General features: G+C 46.6%; 2 protein-coding genes across 9 annotated transcripts in view; both read right to left on the bottom strand.

The window, feature by feature from the left end:
• Nucleotides 1-16,604, bottom strand: part of LOC109416290 (E3 ubiquitin-protein ligase hyd) — a 67,779-nt gene that overhangs the window by 20,086 nt on the left and 31,089 nt on the right. For 2 of the 8 annotated variants that reach the window (XM_019690325.3, XM_019690321.3), the window contains exons 3-9: nucleotides 6,051-6,487; nucleotides 4,806-5,847; nucleotides 2,227-4,744; nucleotides 1,681-2,158; nucleotides 1,135-1,619; nucleotides 877-1,078; nucleotides 666-767 (exon numbers count right to left, since the gene is read on the bottom strand). In XM_019690325.3, coding sequence (XP_019545870.2) covers nucleotides 666-767; nucleotides 877-1,078; nucleotides 1,135-1,619; nucleotides 1,681-2,158; nucleotides 2,227-4,744; nucleotides 4,806-5,847; nucleotides 6,051-6,487 — 5,264 coding nt within the window. Of the gene's footprint in view, nucleotides 1-665; nucleotides 768-876; nucleotides 1,079-1,134; nucleotides 1,620-1,674; nucleotides 2,159-2,226; nucleotides 4,745-4,805; nucleotides 5,848-6,050; nucleotides 6,488-16,604 lie in introns of all 8 variants that reach the window. The other 6 variants (XM_019690323.3, XM_019690324.3, XM_029880264.2 and 3 more) reach the window with 6 other exon arrangements.
• On the bottom strand, nucleotides 6,499-16,600 carry LOC134284036 (uncharacterized protein K02A2.6-like). The gene has a single exon (XM_062842192.1). It carries the CDS (start codon nucleotides 11,518-11,520, stop codon nucleotides 7,018-7,020), a length of 4,503 nt encoding a protein of 1,500 aa, XP_062698176.1. The 5' UTR covers nucleotides 11,521-16,600; the 3' UTR covers nucleotides 6,499-7,017.

Raw genomic sequence — 16,604 nt, forward strand, 5'->3', positions numbered from 1 at the left:
CCCTAAAACTTGTAATTGCAGCGAATTTACGATCAAAATCGAAATAGAAATGAGTGAAAGCAGCTATTCTCGTCATTTTCTAATTATTACAAGCAAATTTGTTCAGAAAATTTAAGAATTTATACTTGGTGCACAGGTAAAAAGTGAGGTTACGCGACGCCACTGCCGTTAGGTGGATTGTGTTTTTTTCCTTGTCATGGTAGATGCAGCGTATGCCCGTCTATGCCCCAGTTTTACAGTTGCCTTAGGTCAGAAGGTGTCCATGTGCGATTAAACGCTTTAGTAATATCCAGTGAGATAACTTCCGCGTAGTGTCCTTGATCAAAAGCTTCCTTGAGGACATTGCGCTCCGTTTAGCAAAGTATATAGATGTTCCAAAACCTTAACGGAAAGCGTGCTGTCGAGAATCTATGAATTCGTTAGCTTTTTAACGTTGTTATACAGATTTAGAAGGGCGAGCTCATCTACGCTCGGTAGGTTTTACAACCATTTATGAAAAAAATACTTGTTTAAAGTATGGCCTACCAAAGACAACTTGATTGTAAATTCTGCTCCTCGGTAACATTTTTCAACGCGTTTAATCTCAGCATTTTTCCACTAATCTAAACTAATGTTCATCAATAGAACATAATTAAAATACTAGAAATAAAGCTTCAAAAACCTACCATCGCGCGAGCTTCTCTCGTTATTGGTGCTATCGCTAAATCCGAGACTTCGCGCGGTGGTTGCGCCGAGGGTGGTGATTGTGGTACGATTTCTACTGCCTGCTGGATAGAATGAAACAAAAGTTATTGAAAACACAGATTTGTGTATGCCCCAATAGGTAGGAACTACAAAATTTTGAAAGCGCAAGTGAAAAGCTAGTCGTGCACTTACCAAGGACACCCATCACACCTCCGGATGAGGTGGGATTGTTGTTGCTGGAGGACGATGTGCTCGGTGTATTGAGGGGATGCAGCGGATGTGTCGGATCTGTGGAATCGGTGAGCGAGGCTCCGAATCTAAGTTGTGCTTCCGTAGCTTCCATCACCGTCAGAATCCAATCCCAGGTCGGTTTGAGACGTTTCTCGACGTACATCTGAAAGAAAACGGTTGTGTGGTCGAACATACAGAATGATTTAAACTCAATCTTACCTGTAACTGAACCGCCTCCTGGTGGGTCACATCTAGCGCTGACGATGATCCAGAGAAGCTGGTCGGTAGCATTCCAATCAAGTCGGAAATCTGTCTTAGCACAATTCCGAATGCGCGTGCTAAAGCGCTGGCCGTGGTCGTCATCGTTGGAGATTCCTGCTGTTGAGCGGCAGATACTGCGGCACTAGCAGCCGTTGTACGGCGCAATGCATTCGGATCGATGAACACCAAATTTGATCCACCGGTTGTTAGTCGGACTCGTTCCGGACCGGTGGTTTCCCGGCTACGGATGGCCCACTGCATCGACTGTGGCGCAAGATTTGTCCGCTGATTTCCTCCGGACGTTTGTCTACGTTCCAGCTGTTCATCTGCCAAGCTAAAGTCCTCGTGAGAGTGGTCGTCACTTTCGCCGTCCTCGGAACCTTCGTCATCCGGTTGGCTCGAGTCACCGGAGTCGTCTTCGTTTTCGAACATCCACGCATGACCTGAAAGTTGTAGCAAAATTTACTCCCCAAAAACAAAACTTTAGCGCTATCAGACCTTCACCTGTGTCCGACCCGGCGGTGGCTCCCGTCTGGACGCTTCGCTGGGCATCCTGCGTACTCTGGTTATCATCCGAATCTGACTCCGTCTCTGCCTCGTGGAAGTTAAACTCCGTATCACTTTCGCCTTGGGCAGCCTCTTCGTTTCGCAGGGGATCCTGCGACTCTTCCTCATTGGCATTGATGGGCACCGAATTCGAAACGGCCCGAACGCTGGAACTTCTCCTCGGAGGAGGTTGTTCCCGTTCGGACATCTCCTCCTGCTCGGATGTCTCTCCGTCGTCTTGGGCCATCGCATCCACGTCGTTGTTGTCCTCAATGTCGCGCAGACGCAGGTTGATTCGGGACATAAAACCAGAGTTCGAACTACGCTCGTTCTCGGTTACATCACCACGCGAGCTGGTGGTGGAGATATCAGCTATGTTTACGGTGCGATTCGTTGGAGGAGCCAGCGGTTCCACGGAGAATAGATCATCAGTGCTCTGCAATTTCATTAAACATTAAACGTAAAAAACTTTACACTTACAGCGAAAATTTAATTTATACTCACATCGATACTGTTGGACGACAGTGAAAACGGTGCCGTCGGTTTGACCACACCCAATCGAACCGGCGTAATCAACGCATCGGATATCTCGATTAGTTCCTCGATGGCAAACTTGAACAAGGTGGTGAACACACGGCGATACGCCTGTAGGTGCTTGGTTTGTGTCGTAGAGTTCCTGGACTTTTCCGGATTGTGGAAACGCTCGATACTGAAGATGACAAATACTCGAGCAACCGAACGGACAAAACGCCGGGCAACTTTCTGCGCTTCCTCGATCCGTCCCGAGATGGTGTCGTTTTGCAGTTCGTTGACCAGCGTGACGAGCAGCTTTTCCAAGGGGTCACTGCTACATCGGACAATCAAACTGTGGGTGAACTTGTCCAGTAGAGTGGTTCCGCTTTGCGACTGCAGATACACCTGCTGATTGTCGTCGTCGTAGAACGGTTGCTGGTTGGCATTCGGGACTATAGGTTTCTCCAGCTCGGCTCCAGTCATAATCATTGAGCGAACCGCTGGCCAATCGTTCAAAAGGCGATCCAGTGCTTTCCGCGCGAAACGAGGCGGTTCCAAGTCATGTTCCGGCATATCGCTTTCCGTGTCCAAGGAGGGAGTTTTCCGAGCGCTTCCGGATGAGTTACGTACCCGGGAAGTGGCTCGATACTGACGCTGTTCAACCATTTGGCGACCCACGGTTTGAATCAGAAACAGGAGGATAGATTCCCCGCGGGAATTGAATCTTGTGACCAAATCGGTATCAGTGGCAATTTTACAGAGCAGCTCGTAACGTTTCGTTTGATTTCCGGCTATCAACGCTTTGCATTTGCATTTTTCCCAGCAATCGCAATAGGCCGTCGGAGAAGTACGTTTCAGCTTGCAGTCGTGGCCTTTGTGGCATACCTTGGCACATTCCGTGCAGCAACAGAGTGATCCCGTAAGGCCACATGTGCGACATTCGAAGATGTCCTGGTTGATGTGGTCTGCTCCGGTCCACGTGAAGGAACACGTATCGTTACAGCACAGGATTCCTAGCGGTGATTGATCCGGAGCACTTCCCGGTGGGAAGATCATGGAATCTCGCACGGTGGAGTCACCGTTGGCGATTTTCAAAATGGCGTTAAATACGATTAGTCCGGCCTGATAGGCACGACAGGTCACGGCGAGCATGAACGGAGTTTGTCCTTGGGCGTCTTTCGCGCTCAACAATTGTCTTAGATAGGGCTGCAAAATGGGACTTTCACAGAGTAGTTGTACGATCTGAAGAGCATTTGCACGACGTTCATTGGGATCCGAAATGTAAGTTTCGTTCATTGATTTCTGCGAATGTGATGTGTTCAAACCACTCAGGCTGTCTTCATCTCCGCTTGCTACGTCATATTCCGGTGGCCAATACACAACCGGTAGGGATCCGCCTGGTGCTTCGTCACTTCCTGGAGGAAGCGGGGCACTATTGGAGTTGGAAGCGTCCATTTCCCGGTTGACACTGCGACGCATGATCTCTCGGATGCTCACCGGACGATTACCCATCATGTTATTGGTTATAACATTGATACACTCCAGGGCAGCTGAATTCGACCCAGAACCTCCTCCGGAGCCATTGTTTGCATTGGAACCACTTCCGGATCCACCCTGTGCCAACGGATCGTGGTCAGAGTCCTTGTTTGACGTTGGTGAACACATGCTGATGCAGGCATGTACAATGTTTCTATTTCCGTCGGTGTGTTCTGAGATTATCGATACGAGCTGGCTCTTCAACTCTCCTTCCAACTGTCCAAGTAAGTGACGAACTCCCTCCAAATCGCATCGCAAAATCCGGGACATCAGCTGCTGTTGTTCCGGAGCCAGCACCACAAGCGATACCTGCGATTTCAAATTTACCCCAACCGAAGGAAGCGTCAACGAAGCAGCAGCAATACATTTGATAGGTGGCAAGTCCAGCCACGTAGGATCTCTTATGGCATCGACGCAATCCTTGGACATCGGGTAGATGGTATTATTTCCGTCGCGTAATAGCAACACACTGTCCGAACAATCGCCCGCACAGGTCAACGAAACGTTCGACGGCGAACTTCCCAAAAAGGACGCAATATCCGTTGGGAAAATGCTGTCCTGCTCCTGGCGTCCGGTGTTCAAGTTGAACAAGCAATAGTGCAGCTTGCTTCCGGTCCTCATGATGGCATGGATACCCTTGGAATCGACCGCAATCGTCAACAGCTGCGAGCCGGTTTCCCCACTCGGCAGATGTGGATTCAGAACGATCCTCCTGGGGATTTTTTGGAAACAGTCCGGCACTCGGGAAGTGGTCGCCGATTTAATCACTTGCAGATCGTCTTTACGCAGCAGCCGGCAATCTTGCCAAGCCTCGATACTGTCATCAAGCTTATCTTTACTGCTACTGCCACTGGCGCCACTGGAACTTCCCGCCGGGACCAATGGTGGAAACTTGACCGCAGCATAGTCGCCATCCACTTTCAGCACTCGCCCGATTGGAACCGAGCGGACATCTTCGACAAAGATGACGTCCCTGTGAAAAAGAACGGGAGATTAGTTGAACATGCGTTTTGAAAAGTTTCAAGGAATCTTACTTTAGCAACCACTGTTCTTCATCCTTCTTCGAGTCGGAATCGTCCTTCGGGGCCATTCGCTTTTGTCGTTTGTGGGAATTGCTCACGCTGCCGGTGTCACTGCAAGTACTCGATGCCGGCGATGGAGGTGGAGGCATATCTAACCGATCTGCCGTTTCCTTGTTGCTTCCGCCGGAGCTCTGCTTCGAACTGGTACCACTATTAGAACTAGGAGCCTTTTCCTTCTCGACAACCGGAGCCAGATTGCCCAAGGGAGCATTATTATTTCCGGTTCCGGTTACCAGCCCAAGCTGTTGCGATAGCGTTGACATCGAAAGCAGCTTGAATCGGCAGATATTGGTCAAATCCCAGGCCGCGTTGAGCAATTGGCCGACCTTCGGAACGCCGTTCGATATCGTAAATCCGATGGCACCGTGCTGATACATGGGACTGTTCTTCATGCAAACCTGTGCACCGACAGTAACCTCCGGAGTGTTCACGCTTGGTCTGACCGGTTTTTTCGCCTTGGCTTTGTATTTATCCCAGAGGCGTTTCCGCTGTCCGAAGGGCAGAACTCCCCACCAGAACAGTTCGCCGCTCTCAGTTCTAGCTACCGTATATAAAGTGCACGTATGCAAGGATACGATTTTGTCCAAAGCAAACTCTGGATAGCTGGTGGCGACATGTTCTAGTTTGTTTCCAGCATAGCCAAGCAATTCGTCCATCCAAGTGGCGATCCGACCGCTTTCGGTGGACACCGAGCAACGAATGGAAGTCGCCGAGATGTGGATTACCTTCTCGTATAGCAGACTCAAGGGGACCGTTTTGGGATGGAAAATATTGACCGATTCACTACTTCGATATGGTTCTACGTCAGCCCAACGCCATTGGTGCAATTCTCCCTTGCTGGTTACTCCGATGAACTCGGAATACAGGGATGCGATTTCAGTGAAGCGTACGGGCTGGTCTTTCTCTGGCCACGCTTCTAGTTCGTCGGAAACCCACAGTGGATAGCCGGATCCGAACTCTTTCTTCTTTGGATCTAGGGAATAGTAAAGTTTAACTATTAGGAACGTAGTGAATGTGTATCTTAGCTTGGATAAAGAGTAAATTCGTATCGGGGGGCATCGTACACGAATGATCAGTTTAAAGACGGTTCTCGACGATCACTATTGAAACCCAACAGGGAAAAGCTCAATATCAGCGCCCACTCTTTGAACACGTTCAACCTTTCCGATTCCCCCCGTACTTTCACGTTTCACTTACCACTCTCCTTGTCCCAGCCGTCTTCGCGGCCACTCTGGAACCACCGGCGCGGTCCAAAGTACTGCCTATCTCGCCAACGACCAAATCCTTCTCGTTCGGCACTGCTGAGACCTCCGGATCCACTGCTACCGCTACCGACTCCTACCGATCCGCCAACACTGCTACCTGCAACGTTGACTCCATTCCCGCTGGAACCACCGACGCCAGCGGCGCTCCCGCTACTTTGTCGGCCTGACGCAGCGTCACCACTTGCACCGCCGGCACCAGATCCTCCATTGCCCGAGCTTCCTCCTCCTCCGCCGCCTCCAGAGCCACTTCCTCCGCCAGCACTGCCACCGCTTCCTCCTGCTCCTCCTCCTGCACCTCCACCAGCAGCGGCCGACGACGACGAGCTGTTCTGATTTCGTTCACTGCGAGCACGACTGTATAACATCAAACTTGTTTCAGAAATTGAAACAATTTGACAATATGTTAGTTAATGAAAGCGAAATGAAAATAATGGAAATGATATGGGGAACCGGAGGGGGATACTAAACTGCAAAGGGGAGGCCAAGGGCAGGGTGTGGGTTTTATTTTCCTCTGTAACACTGTTCTACCAAGCTGGTTTGGTTTTACTACTGCATTGAATACAATGTATTAACGAAGAACGATTTTCTTACCTTTAATATTTACAAAGTTTCAAGTATATTGTTGTCGTAACGTGACGAGGCGGTGAATAGACTTAAATAAATTAAGCATATAAATACGTTACGATTTAATAAAATAGTATATTTCGCGGGACACTTTAAAACATGTTCTTCATTGTCGAGAATTGGAACAATACAATGATATTATGACAATCTCATTCTAATTACAAAAGCGTAGTTATGACACATGTGACGTCGATCCGGATGACAGTCGCCTGTCAACGGTGAGCCTTGTGGTAGGTTCTGGGTCAGAGTTGCCAGTGTTCCCAACATCTCCCTCCTTAGTATCTGCGGTACGCCTGGAACCATTGAGGCGGTCTTCGGTTGCGAGAAGAGCGCCTAGGTAGCCTGACCGCAGGAGACGAGTCGTTAGCAGATCGGAAATCCGCTGATGAAGACGAAGTTGAAGTTGAGCTTGAACTACTGGATGCTGGGGAGGCCATAGGCTGACCCACTATCGACGTTGGCGACGTCGGTTCGACATTTCCCAGCGGTGGTGATGTGGACGCCCACGCTACAGGCGTTGCAGCGGTGGACAGTTTCCATTCATTCAATAGAATGTTGATTGGCAGCTGTTGCTTTGACGATGGTGACTTCGCTATGGTTGAATTTGTCCCGGTCCTGGCCCTAAGCTGGTTTATGTGGGACCGAATCATCCTCCTGTCATTCAACCAGATGTTGTACATCACCTTGCCCACTTTCTCGACCACGGTGCCCGGCGTCCAAGTCCATTTGTTGCGTGTATAGACTTTGGCGTACACGAAATCCTTAGGTGCGAACGTTCTGGTTTGACTCGAGTTGGCTTGATCTGCTACCTGTTCGGGCGGTGCTCGAAGAAGATCCATGGTTGTTCGCAGTGGTCGATTGTACATTGCTTCTGCAGGTGATTTCTTGTCTGACACGTTCGGATTGGGTGTAGTGCGGTAGGTCATCAGGAAAAGGTCGAGTGCTTCCTTGATAGTGCCTTCTCCTTCCTGGATTTTTCGAACCGCTCGCTTGAAAGTGTCGACAAACCGTTCGGCTTGGCCGTTTGATTGTGGGTGAAACGGTGCCGTGGTGATGTGTCGTACACCGTTTTCGCTGCAAAAGTGGCTGAACTCCGCGCTCTTGAACTGGGTGCCGTTGTCTGTAACGAGGAGTTCCGGCATCCCTTTGTTGGCGAAGAGCGAGCGAAGCAGGTTGATGGTGGCTTTCGTCGTAATTTGGCGGGTCGGAAAAATTTCTGGCCATTTGCTATAAGCATCAACGACGATGAGGTAGAACTCTCCGTCCAATGGGCCCGCATAGTCAGCATGAACACGCTGCCATGGAGCGGTTGTAGTTGGCCACGGTTCTGGTCTAGCTTTTGGAGGAGACCGTGCTGCAGATGCACAGTGCTGACAAGCCTTAACGAAGCTGGATATTTCCTCATCCAATCCTGGCCAATACACATAGCTGCGTGCAATGGCTTTCATCCGCTGCACGCCCGGATGGCCCTTGTGGAGTTGATTCAAGCACCTCTTCCGGTAAACTGCGGGGATCACCAGTCTGTCCCCGAACGTAATGCACTCTTGGACGATCGACAGCCCTTCTTGGCGGTCGTGGAATTGCCGTAGTTCGTTGTCCCGTAGATCGAGCTTCGATGTGGGCCAACCATCTCGGACGAAACGATACACTTTGCGAAGAACTGGATCGGTTTTGGTTGCTTGTTGGACCATGCTGAAACTGAGAGGCAAACAATTTACGCTATTGACCGCTACTGACCTCAAATCGTCCTCCAGGGTGGTGCAGGCCACGACGAAATCCTCGTCTGGTTTGGCATGCTGGTTGATGAGCCTGGACAACACATCAGCATTCCCGAACTTGTCAGTCGAGACGTATTCCATGGAGAAGTCGTAGTTGAGTAGTGTTAGGGCCCAGCGCTGGAGCCGGTTGGCCGTGTAAACCGGGATGCCCTTCTTGGACCCGAAAATCCGTAGTAGCGGCGCATGGTCTGTTTGAAGCCGGAATCTTCTTCCAAAGATGAACTTATGGAATTTTGTTACTGCATATATTATCGCTAGACCCTCACGATCCGACTGGGAGTATCCTGTTTCCGCCGCAGTCAGTGCCCGGGAAGCGTGCTGGATGACTTTGACTTTGCCGTCAGGAAACTTATGGCTTATAGTTGCCCCAACTCCAACTGATGACGCGTCGGCAGACACTATTATTTCCTGCTTTGGGTCATAATGGGTGAGCAGGAGGTCGGAGGACAGTATTTCCTTGAATTTGTCGAATGCCTGCTGGCATTCTGGGGTCCAGTTGAACGATGAGCTGCATTTGAGTAACTCGTCCAACGGATAGCGAAGAGTTCTCATATTTGGGACGAATTTCCCATAATAATTTATAGCGCCTAGAAAAGAGCGAACTCCGCTAATGTCCTTCGGTGGTGGCATGTTCTTGATTGCTGCGATCTTGACAGGATCCGGGCGGATTCCATGGCGATCCAGCAGAAGACCCAAGTACCCGAGCTGATGTTTCGCAAAGGAGCACTTTTCAGGACGTATGGTGAATCCGTACTCTTGGATCCGCTGCAAAACTGCGTGAAGATTGCGTTGGTGCTCCTCGGCGTTCTTGCCACCGACGATGACATCGTCCAAGTAGCCAGATGTACCCGGTAGTCCGGCCAGCATGGTGTCTATCATTTGCTGGAATGCACCTGGAGCAGCTTTTACACCGGGAGGCAATCGATTATACTGATACAGGCCACGGTGTGTATTAATCGTGAGCATGCTACGGGAACTTTCATCGACCTCCATTTGAAGGAACGCGTCCGACAGATCGATCGTACTGAACACCGTGCAACCCGCCAACTTGGAAAAGATGTCCTGTGGCAGGGGGAGCGGGTATTGATGAGGTTGGAGTCGCTCGTTCAGTCCAGTGGAGTAATCTCCACAAATGCGAATGCTGCCATTCGCCTTCCTGACCACCACGATTGGCGCTGCCCATTCGGAATAGTCCACTGGTGAAATAATGTTCAACCGTTCCAGACGGTCGAGCTCTTGATCCACTGTCGGTAGCATGGCGTATGAAACCGGTCTGCGAGGGCGGTAGATCGGTCGGCAGGATTCCTTGAGAGCTAGCTTGATTTTGGCCTTGTTGCACAGGCCCAGCGTGTTGCTGAACAGCTTGGGGTACGCTTTCTGCAAAGAACTGGCATCAACAGGCACACCGCTTACCTGATTGCAAAAGTTGTCTATCGGTAGTGACCAAAGGTTGAACTTATCGATGAAGTCGATGCCCAGTAAGTTGAGCGAGCGCTTGGAGACAAAAATGCGGCCCTGCTGGGCCAACCCGTTGAAAGACACCTCACATGCGAATTCGTGTTCCAAATCGAGTTGTTCACCCGATGCTGATTTGGCAATCTGTGTTGCTGGAACCACAGTTGGTTGGCCTAGTTGCTTCCAGACCTGCTCGGACACAATGGTTATGTCCGACGCCGTATCCAGCTGAAGACGCACAGGTACGCCGTTGATTTCCACCTGCACAAATCGCCGCTTGCTCTGTACGTTACCGACGGTAAGTGCGATGGTCTTGGTGGAGAACTTTCCGCTACGCTGCTTCCTTGGCTTGGACGATCGATTGGCACTTGAGCAGTAACCCTCTTTATGGCCAAACTGCCTGCATTCGGTGCATCGGTGATTCCGGAAACTGCAGTGGTTTGAGAAATGCATCGCACCGCAATTCCAGCACGGAGTGGCTGGTACCTTCTTCTGCTCATCTGGCGCTCGTGGAGCATTACGCCTTTCGTTTGACCGCTTTCGGAACTTACTCTGATGCTGTGGACCTCTTTGGATTGCTTGCACCTGTCCCGATGGGCCTTCGATCATCGCTGTGTCGTTCTTCAAATTAATGAGCCGCTGACATTCCTCGATCATCGCTTCCAGGGTGACGTCATCGTTGCTCTCGATCTTCGCCAACAACCTGGTTCGTACATCGGCGTCGCACTCTCCCTTCAATCTGCAAACGAACATCAAACACTTAAATTGTTGCTCGGACATCTTCGTCAGCTCGAATTCTACGCACATTTTGTTCACCCGACACGCAAAAGTGACATAATCTTCAGTCGGGACTTTAGTGATGGTGAGCGTGCTGTAGCGTTTCTTCACCGTTGATTCCGTGGTCCCGAACAGCGCTGTGAGCTTCTGAACTGTGACGTCGAATGTGAAGTCCTTCGGCGTACTGGGAAGTATGTAGCTCACATACCTGTAGTGCTCGTTGGTTCCCAGGCGACGCAAAAGTAGCCTTACCTTCGCATCATCATCGAGCCTCTGCGCATCCTTGGCGGAAAGATCTTCGTAGCGCGCAAACCAAGCAGCAAAGGTGCAGTGGTTCTCAGGATCAAACTGGAACTCTTTGATGTTACCAGCTAAAGAGTCCAGAATCGCTTCTGGATTTGACGGCACGCTGACATTGATAGAAGCCATGGCATTCCGGAAAAGCGCTTCCTGCTGCTGCAGAAACCCCTGTTGTTGCTGGGCGGATTCGCGCTGTTGTTGAAGAAGCTGGTTCGTGACTGCCTGCTGCTGCTGCAGTTGTTGCAAGATTTGCACGATGACATTGTCTGCCGACATCCCTGGAGGGTAAATCGGCTGCTGGCGATACTGCGTATGCTGACCGGGTGGACTGTTTCCCGGATTGTGCCCTTGCGGAGCTTGAGGAGGCAGCTGCTGCTGCTGGAGGAACTGTGGATGTCCGTTCGGATGCTGATTCCGACCAGGTGGAACGTTTCCCTGGCTCGGATCCACATGCTGCTGCCCGTCCATTGTGCTGAAAGTGCGCTTTCTTTTGTTCGGCGGCGGCGTCGTGGTTAAAATTCGATCGCGCTTTTTCTACGCGAATTTCCCGGTGAAACACTCGCGAAACATACGAATAACTCGCGTTCTCGTCGCCACTGTCGTAACGTGACGAGGCGGTGAATAGACTTAAATAAATTAAGCATATAAATACGTTACGATTTAATAAAATAGTATATTTCGCGGGACACTTTAAAACATGTTCTTCATTGTCGAGAATTGGAACAATACAATGATATTATGACAATCTCATTCTAATTACAAAAGCGTAGTTATGACACATGTGACGTCGATCCGGATGACAGTCGCCTGTCAACGGTGAGCCTTGTGGTAGGTTCTGGGTCAGAGTTGCCAGTGTTCCCAACAATTGTTAAACATGTTAAAAGTCGATATTGTTTGGGAAAAAAATCTCTGCAGGACTTAATTTAAGCAGCCCAAAGCTGAAAGAATGAAATCCCAGAAGGAACTATTGGAGGAAACCCGAAGGAACTCCAGGGAGAATTACATCGCTGATGGAGGAGGAATTCCCCAAGGAACTCTTGCAGGAACTTCATAAGGAACTCCTTGAGTAATGCCATACAAACTGCCACAAAAAACTCCAGGAGGATTTCCGTCCCAGGAACAATAATGAAGGATCTGCAGGAACTCATGGAGGAATCAAGAAAAGCTTTCCGATCCTGGATGTAGTTCCTGAAAAAAAATCCGGAAGCAATTTCTGAAAGAATCTCGGAAGGAGTTTCTGGAGGAATCCCAAAAGAAAAAGTTCCCATAAGAAGTTCCTGGAGGATTTCCAGAAGAAGTTCTTGGAAGGAGTTTCCGAAGAAATCCATAAAGGAAGTTCTAGAGGAGTTCACGAAAGAATTCTGGAAAAAAATTTTGAAAGAATCTCGAAAAAGGTGTATTTACACTGGAAATTTATTTTGCTGGTATTCAGCAAACTTTCCTGATTTTTGTTTGCGCTGATTGTATCCAGCAAAAGGAATTACTGAGTATCAGCAATTCTTTTTCGACTGCTGAACCATCCAGCAATTTTGACAGTTGGTCAGCAACGTTGTGCTGAAATTCAGCAAAAATGTTCCTAAAATTCAGTAATTTATTTTGCTGTTTTTGTGCTGGAAGCATTTGAAAAATAGTTTGTAGGAATCTCGGAACAAGTTCCCGGAGGGATCCCAGAAGGAATTTCTCAAGAAATCTGGAAGGAACTCTTGAAACAATTCCGGAAGAAAGAATCACGAAAGGAGTTTCTGAAGGAATCCCAAGAGAAGTTTTTGGGGGAATTCCTGAAGAAGTTTCGAATCGAAGAAGGAGTTCATAAATATATGGTATGTAGGGGCAAGATGGGTCAGTACCGTTTTCAACCGTACTATATATTTTTTGAATCTTTCAATAATTTTCCCAGATGAACGAAGTGGATACACAAAAAAGTGATATATTGTTTTGAAAATTCTTTACGTTCCTTGCACAGAAAAAAATAAAATATTTTTTCGTTATACTCCTTATGCTATACATTCCATATAACTACGTGTATTGTGTAGACGGGGAAAGATGGGTCACCCTAATTTTTCGGTATGTTTGCATAGTTTTTGAAAATGTTTTATTCTTCATTGAAAGGCTATTCTGTGACCTACATTACCGAAGCAATTAGAGCACTGAGAGTTTGTGAAACTATTTTTGAAATTTTCCTACAAAAAATATAGGTTTTCAAAGTCCGTTCATGACTACCTGAACAAATATCTTCTAGTTCTGAGAATAATCTACCGATATGTTTCAACACTTTTTTTTATGTAATCTTTACGTCTGTGAAGCTTAGATGTATAGAGAAAAAATAGAAGATATAGTATTTTTTGTTGGAGAAAAATCGAGTTTTCTGATAGCTGACCCATCTTGCCCTCGTAAAAATGAGGTGGGGCAAGATGGGTCATGTTTTGAAAATTGCTTGTCAAGAAGCAGGTTTCAAATTTTAAGACCTTTCTATACGTTTATATACTAGCTGACTAGTGTATCTGAGAGTCGTGGTAGAATACAGAGAAATGCGATTTATATTTAGACAGTTATAGGGGTCCATTTCTTAGGTGACCCATCCTGCCCCCACTTACCATACATATGTATTGTTTTTTTTTTCATCCCTGAGGCAGTACCTGAAAGAAATTCGGCAGAAATTCTCGGAGGAATCCCGGAAGAAGCTCCCAAAAGAAGTTCCAAAAGGAAAGCAGATGTCGGAGTTCCATAAGGACAGACTTTTTCGAATTCAATAATGGCTGCAACAATGACCGGCGTTGGCACCTAGGGGTAGGCGGGGCATAATGAGCAGCTTAAGCATTTTGCCACCAAATCCAGTAAATTGAGCGCAATCAATGTGTAATTTTTACGTATAATGCTCATTTGAACCTTAACTGACAAAAACTAATCGTTGAAATTTTAAATAAAGCTATAAATGTTGCAAAATTAAATGTTTAAAAAAACGTATAAAATCGTGGATTGCGTTTTGGGGGTGGGGCATAATGAGCACCCTAGGTGGGGCAGGATGATCAATCCCTGTTTTGTACACAATCAATTGCTGATTGACAGTTCTTGTCAATGATAAAGCATACCGGCAACAACCAATGAGATTTTGAGGGGATTATGGAGTTTAATTTGTAGGGAACTGCGGGGTTCCATGGAATTTACTATTAAGGCATTTTCAAACGGTGAAAATATAAAGATACTGATTTTTTCAAGCTAATAAATTGAAAATTCATGACAAATCCTTACTACATGCATCGTAACGGAGAAAACCAAAAGTGAAATTCGTTTGTTTAAGATGTTAATCATTTTCATCATTTTTGTACCAGTTGCTCATTTTGCCCCACCCTATTATCAACTTTTTAAAGTATATTTTTTAACAAAATAATTATACCAATATTTTGACAATGTTACAAATATATTTCATTGACCCAGGAAATATCAAGAAACTTGATAGATGCCCACTAAATTTTTATTTCGATTCCAAAACCTTATTTTAGGTCAGCTGATTCTTATAACATTTCCCCAGTACATGACCACTTCACGCATTTTGACTATTTTTTCAAAACAAACGGCTTTTTTTGACAAATGTTTCGTCATCAATTCATTGAGTTTGAGATAATTAAGCTACAATCAAGCAATTTGTTTTGAAAATTTGGAAGTTTGCAGTGAAAATACAGGGTGCTCATTATGCCCCACCTGCTCATTATGCCCCGCCTACCCCTATTCACGATTTTAGATGCACAAATCACATTAAAAACAAAAGCTTTTCAGTAAGCAAGAACAAAATAAAAGTTACACTGTTGTTCGAAGCTTGCTTCTTGAGATTTGTACATTTGAACATCTGGTGCACTGTGGAACCGGGATTGCAAGGCGTACATCCTAAAGAAATTGAAGAATTCCTCAATGAACTCCTGTAGAAACTTCATACGGAAGCCCTTGAGTAATTCCATAAAGAATGCCCCAAAAAACTCCTGGAGAATTTCCATTCCAGGAATATCTAATAATGAACTTTCGGAGGAATTCCAGAAGAATCTGCCGGAAATATAGAAGGAACTACTGGAGGAATCAAGAAAAGAGTTCCTAGTAAACGAATCCTGAATGGAGGTCCTAAAAAAATTCCAAAAGCAGTTTCTGAAAGAATCCCGGAAGGAGTTTCCGGAGGAATTACAGAAGGAGTTCCCATAATAAGTTTTTGCAGGATTCGCGAAAGAAATTCTTGGACGAATCCCGGAAGGAATTTCCGGAGAATTCGGAAGAAGTTCTTAAAGCAATGCCGGAAAAACTCTGAAAAATCCCGAAAGGAGTTCCTAAACACCGGGAGAAGTTTATGGAGGATTCACGAAGGAGTTTCCAAAGGAATCGTGGAAGGAATTCCTAGAGGAATCAAGGAAATCTCAGAAAAAGTTCCTGGAGAAATATCGATAGAAGGTTTTGGAGGTTTCTCTGATGGATTTCCTAGATGAATTTCAGAATTCCTGAAGAAATTGCTGAAGAAATGTCAGAAGAAAATCCTGGAGGAGTCCTCAAGGAATCCCGGAAGAAATTCTTGTATGAATTTTAAAAGTAGTTTCTGAAGGAATCCCGGAATGAAACAGGAAAATATTTCTTAGAGAAATCCCGGAAGAAACCTCCGGTGAAATTGAAGAAAGAATCCTCCTGGTGTAATTGGCGATCAAATTTGAGGTTAGATAATGCAAAATTTTCAACTTTGGAAGCAAAAATAACATGTTTCCGATTAATGCTGCAAGTTATGAGAATCTGCAATAATTTCACTTTTCTTCCATTTGTATACTTAGTAATTCAGTCTAGGGTTCGTAATTCACTGTTTTAGAAAAGTACCACCTGCGCAATTTAACTTTGCGTTTGATCGTCAATATCATCAGACGAATATGCTTGGGAAATCCCAAAAAGAATATGTAATGTAAGGAACCCGTAAAGTGATTTTCTAGGATTCCCTCAAATGTTCCCTTTGGAGAGGGAGTTCTTGAGGAACTACCTCAACGGCAACGGCAAAACCAAACCAGTCATCGGAGAATGAACATAAAACGTAGGTATTTGAATTTAATAAGAGTATCAACAAAACATCGGTGATGATGATATCCGTACCTATCAGTTACTTTAATCTACATTGTTAGGGTGCCGTTATAGTTACGCGTGAGAGTGAGAGTGCGCGTGTGCGAAGCCGCAGAAAAGAATATCAACAACAGCAAATCCACGAAAATCCTTTGGACGCGCACTCTCACTCTCACTTTGAAGCGGCACTATGTCAGCGCCGTTAGATATACAAAGTATATACATGTCCTATTAATGCTAGAGTATTACAAAAGATATCATCAACACTTCGACAGTTTACGGTTTACATTTTTTTCCAAGTATTGTCAAAATGGGTGGACAAACTACATTGAACAGATCAACCGAAAAATAATACGTAAAATAAACAGACAGATAGGTGTAGTTCGGAACGAAGATACAACAAAATGGGATAACAACTTCCTTCTTCAACTACCAACAGACAGCAGGACGTCAGATTTGCAATCGAGCTCAATACT

Source organism: Aedes albopictus, chromosome 3 (genome assembly GCF_035046485.1).
Source record: "Aedes albopictus strain Foshan chromosome 3, AalbF5, whole genome shotgun sequence".
Lineage (NCBI taxonomy): Eukaryota > Metazoa > Arthropoda > Insecta > Diptera > Culicidae > Aedes > Aedes albopictus.

Excerpts from the sequence above, each read along its gene's own strand:
- LOC134284036 (XM_062842192.1), bottom strand. The coding sequence starts at position 11,520 with ATGGACGGGCAGCAGCATGTGGATCCGAGCCAGGGAAACGTTCCACCT.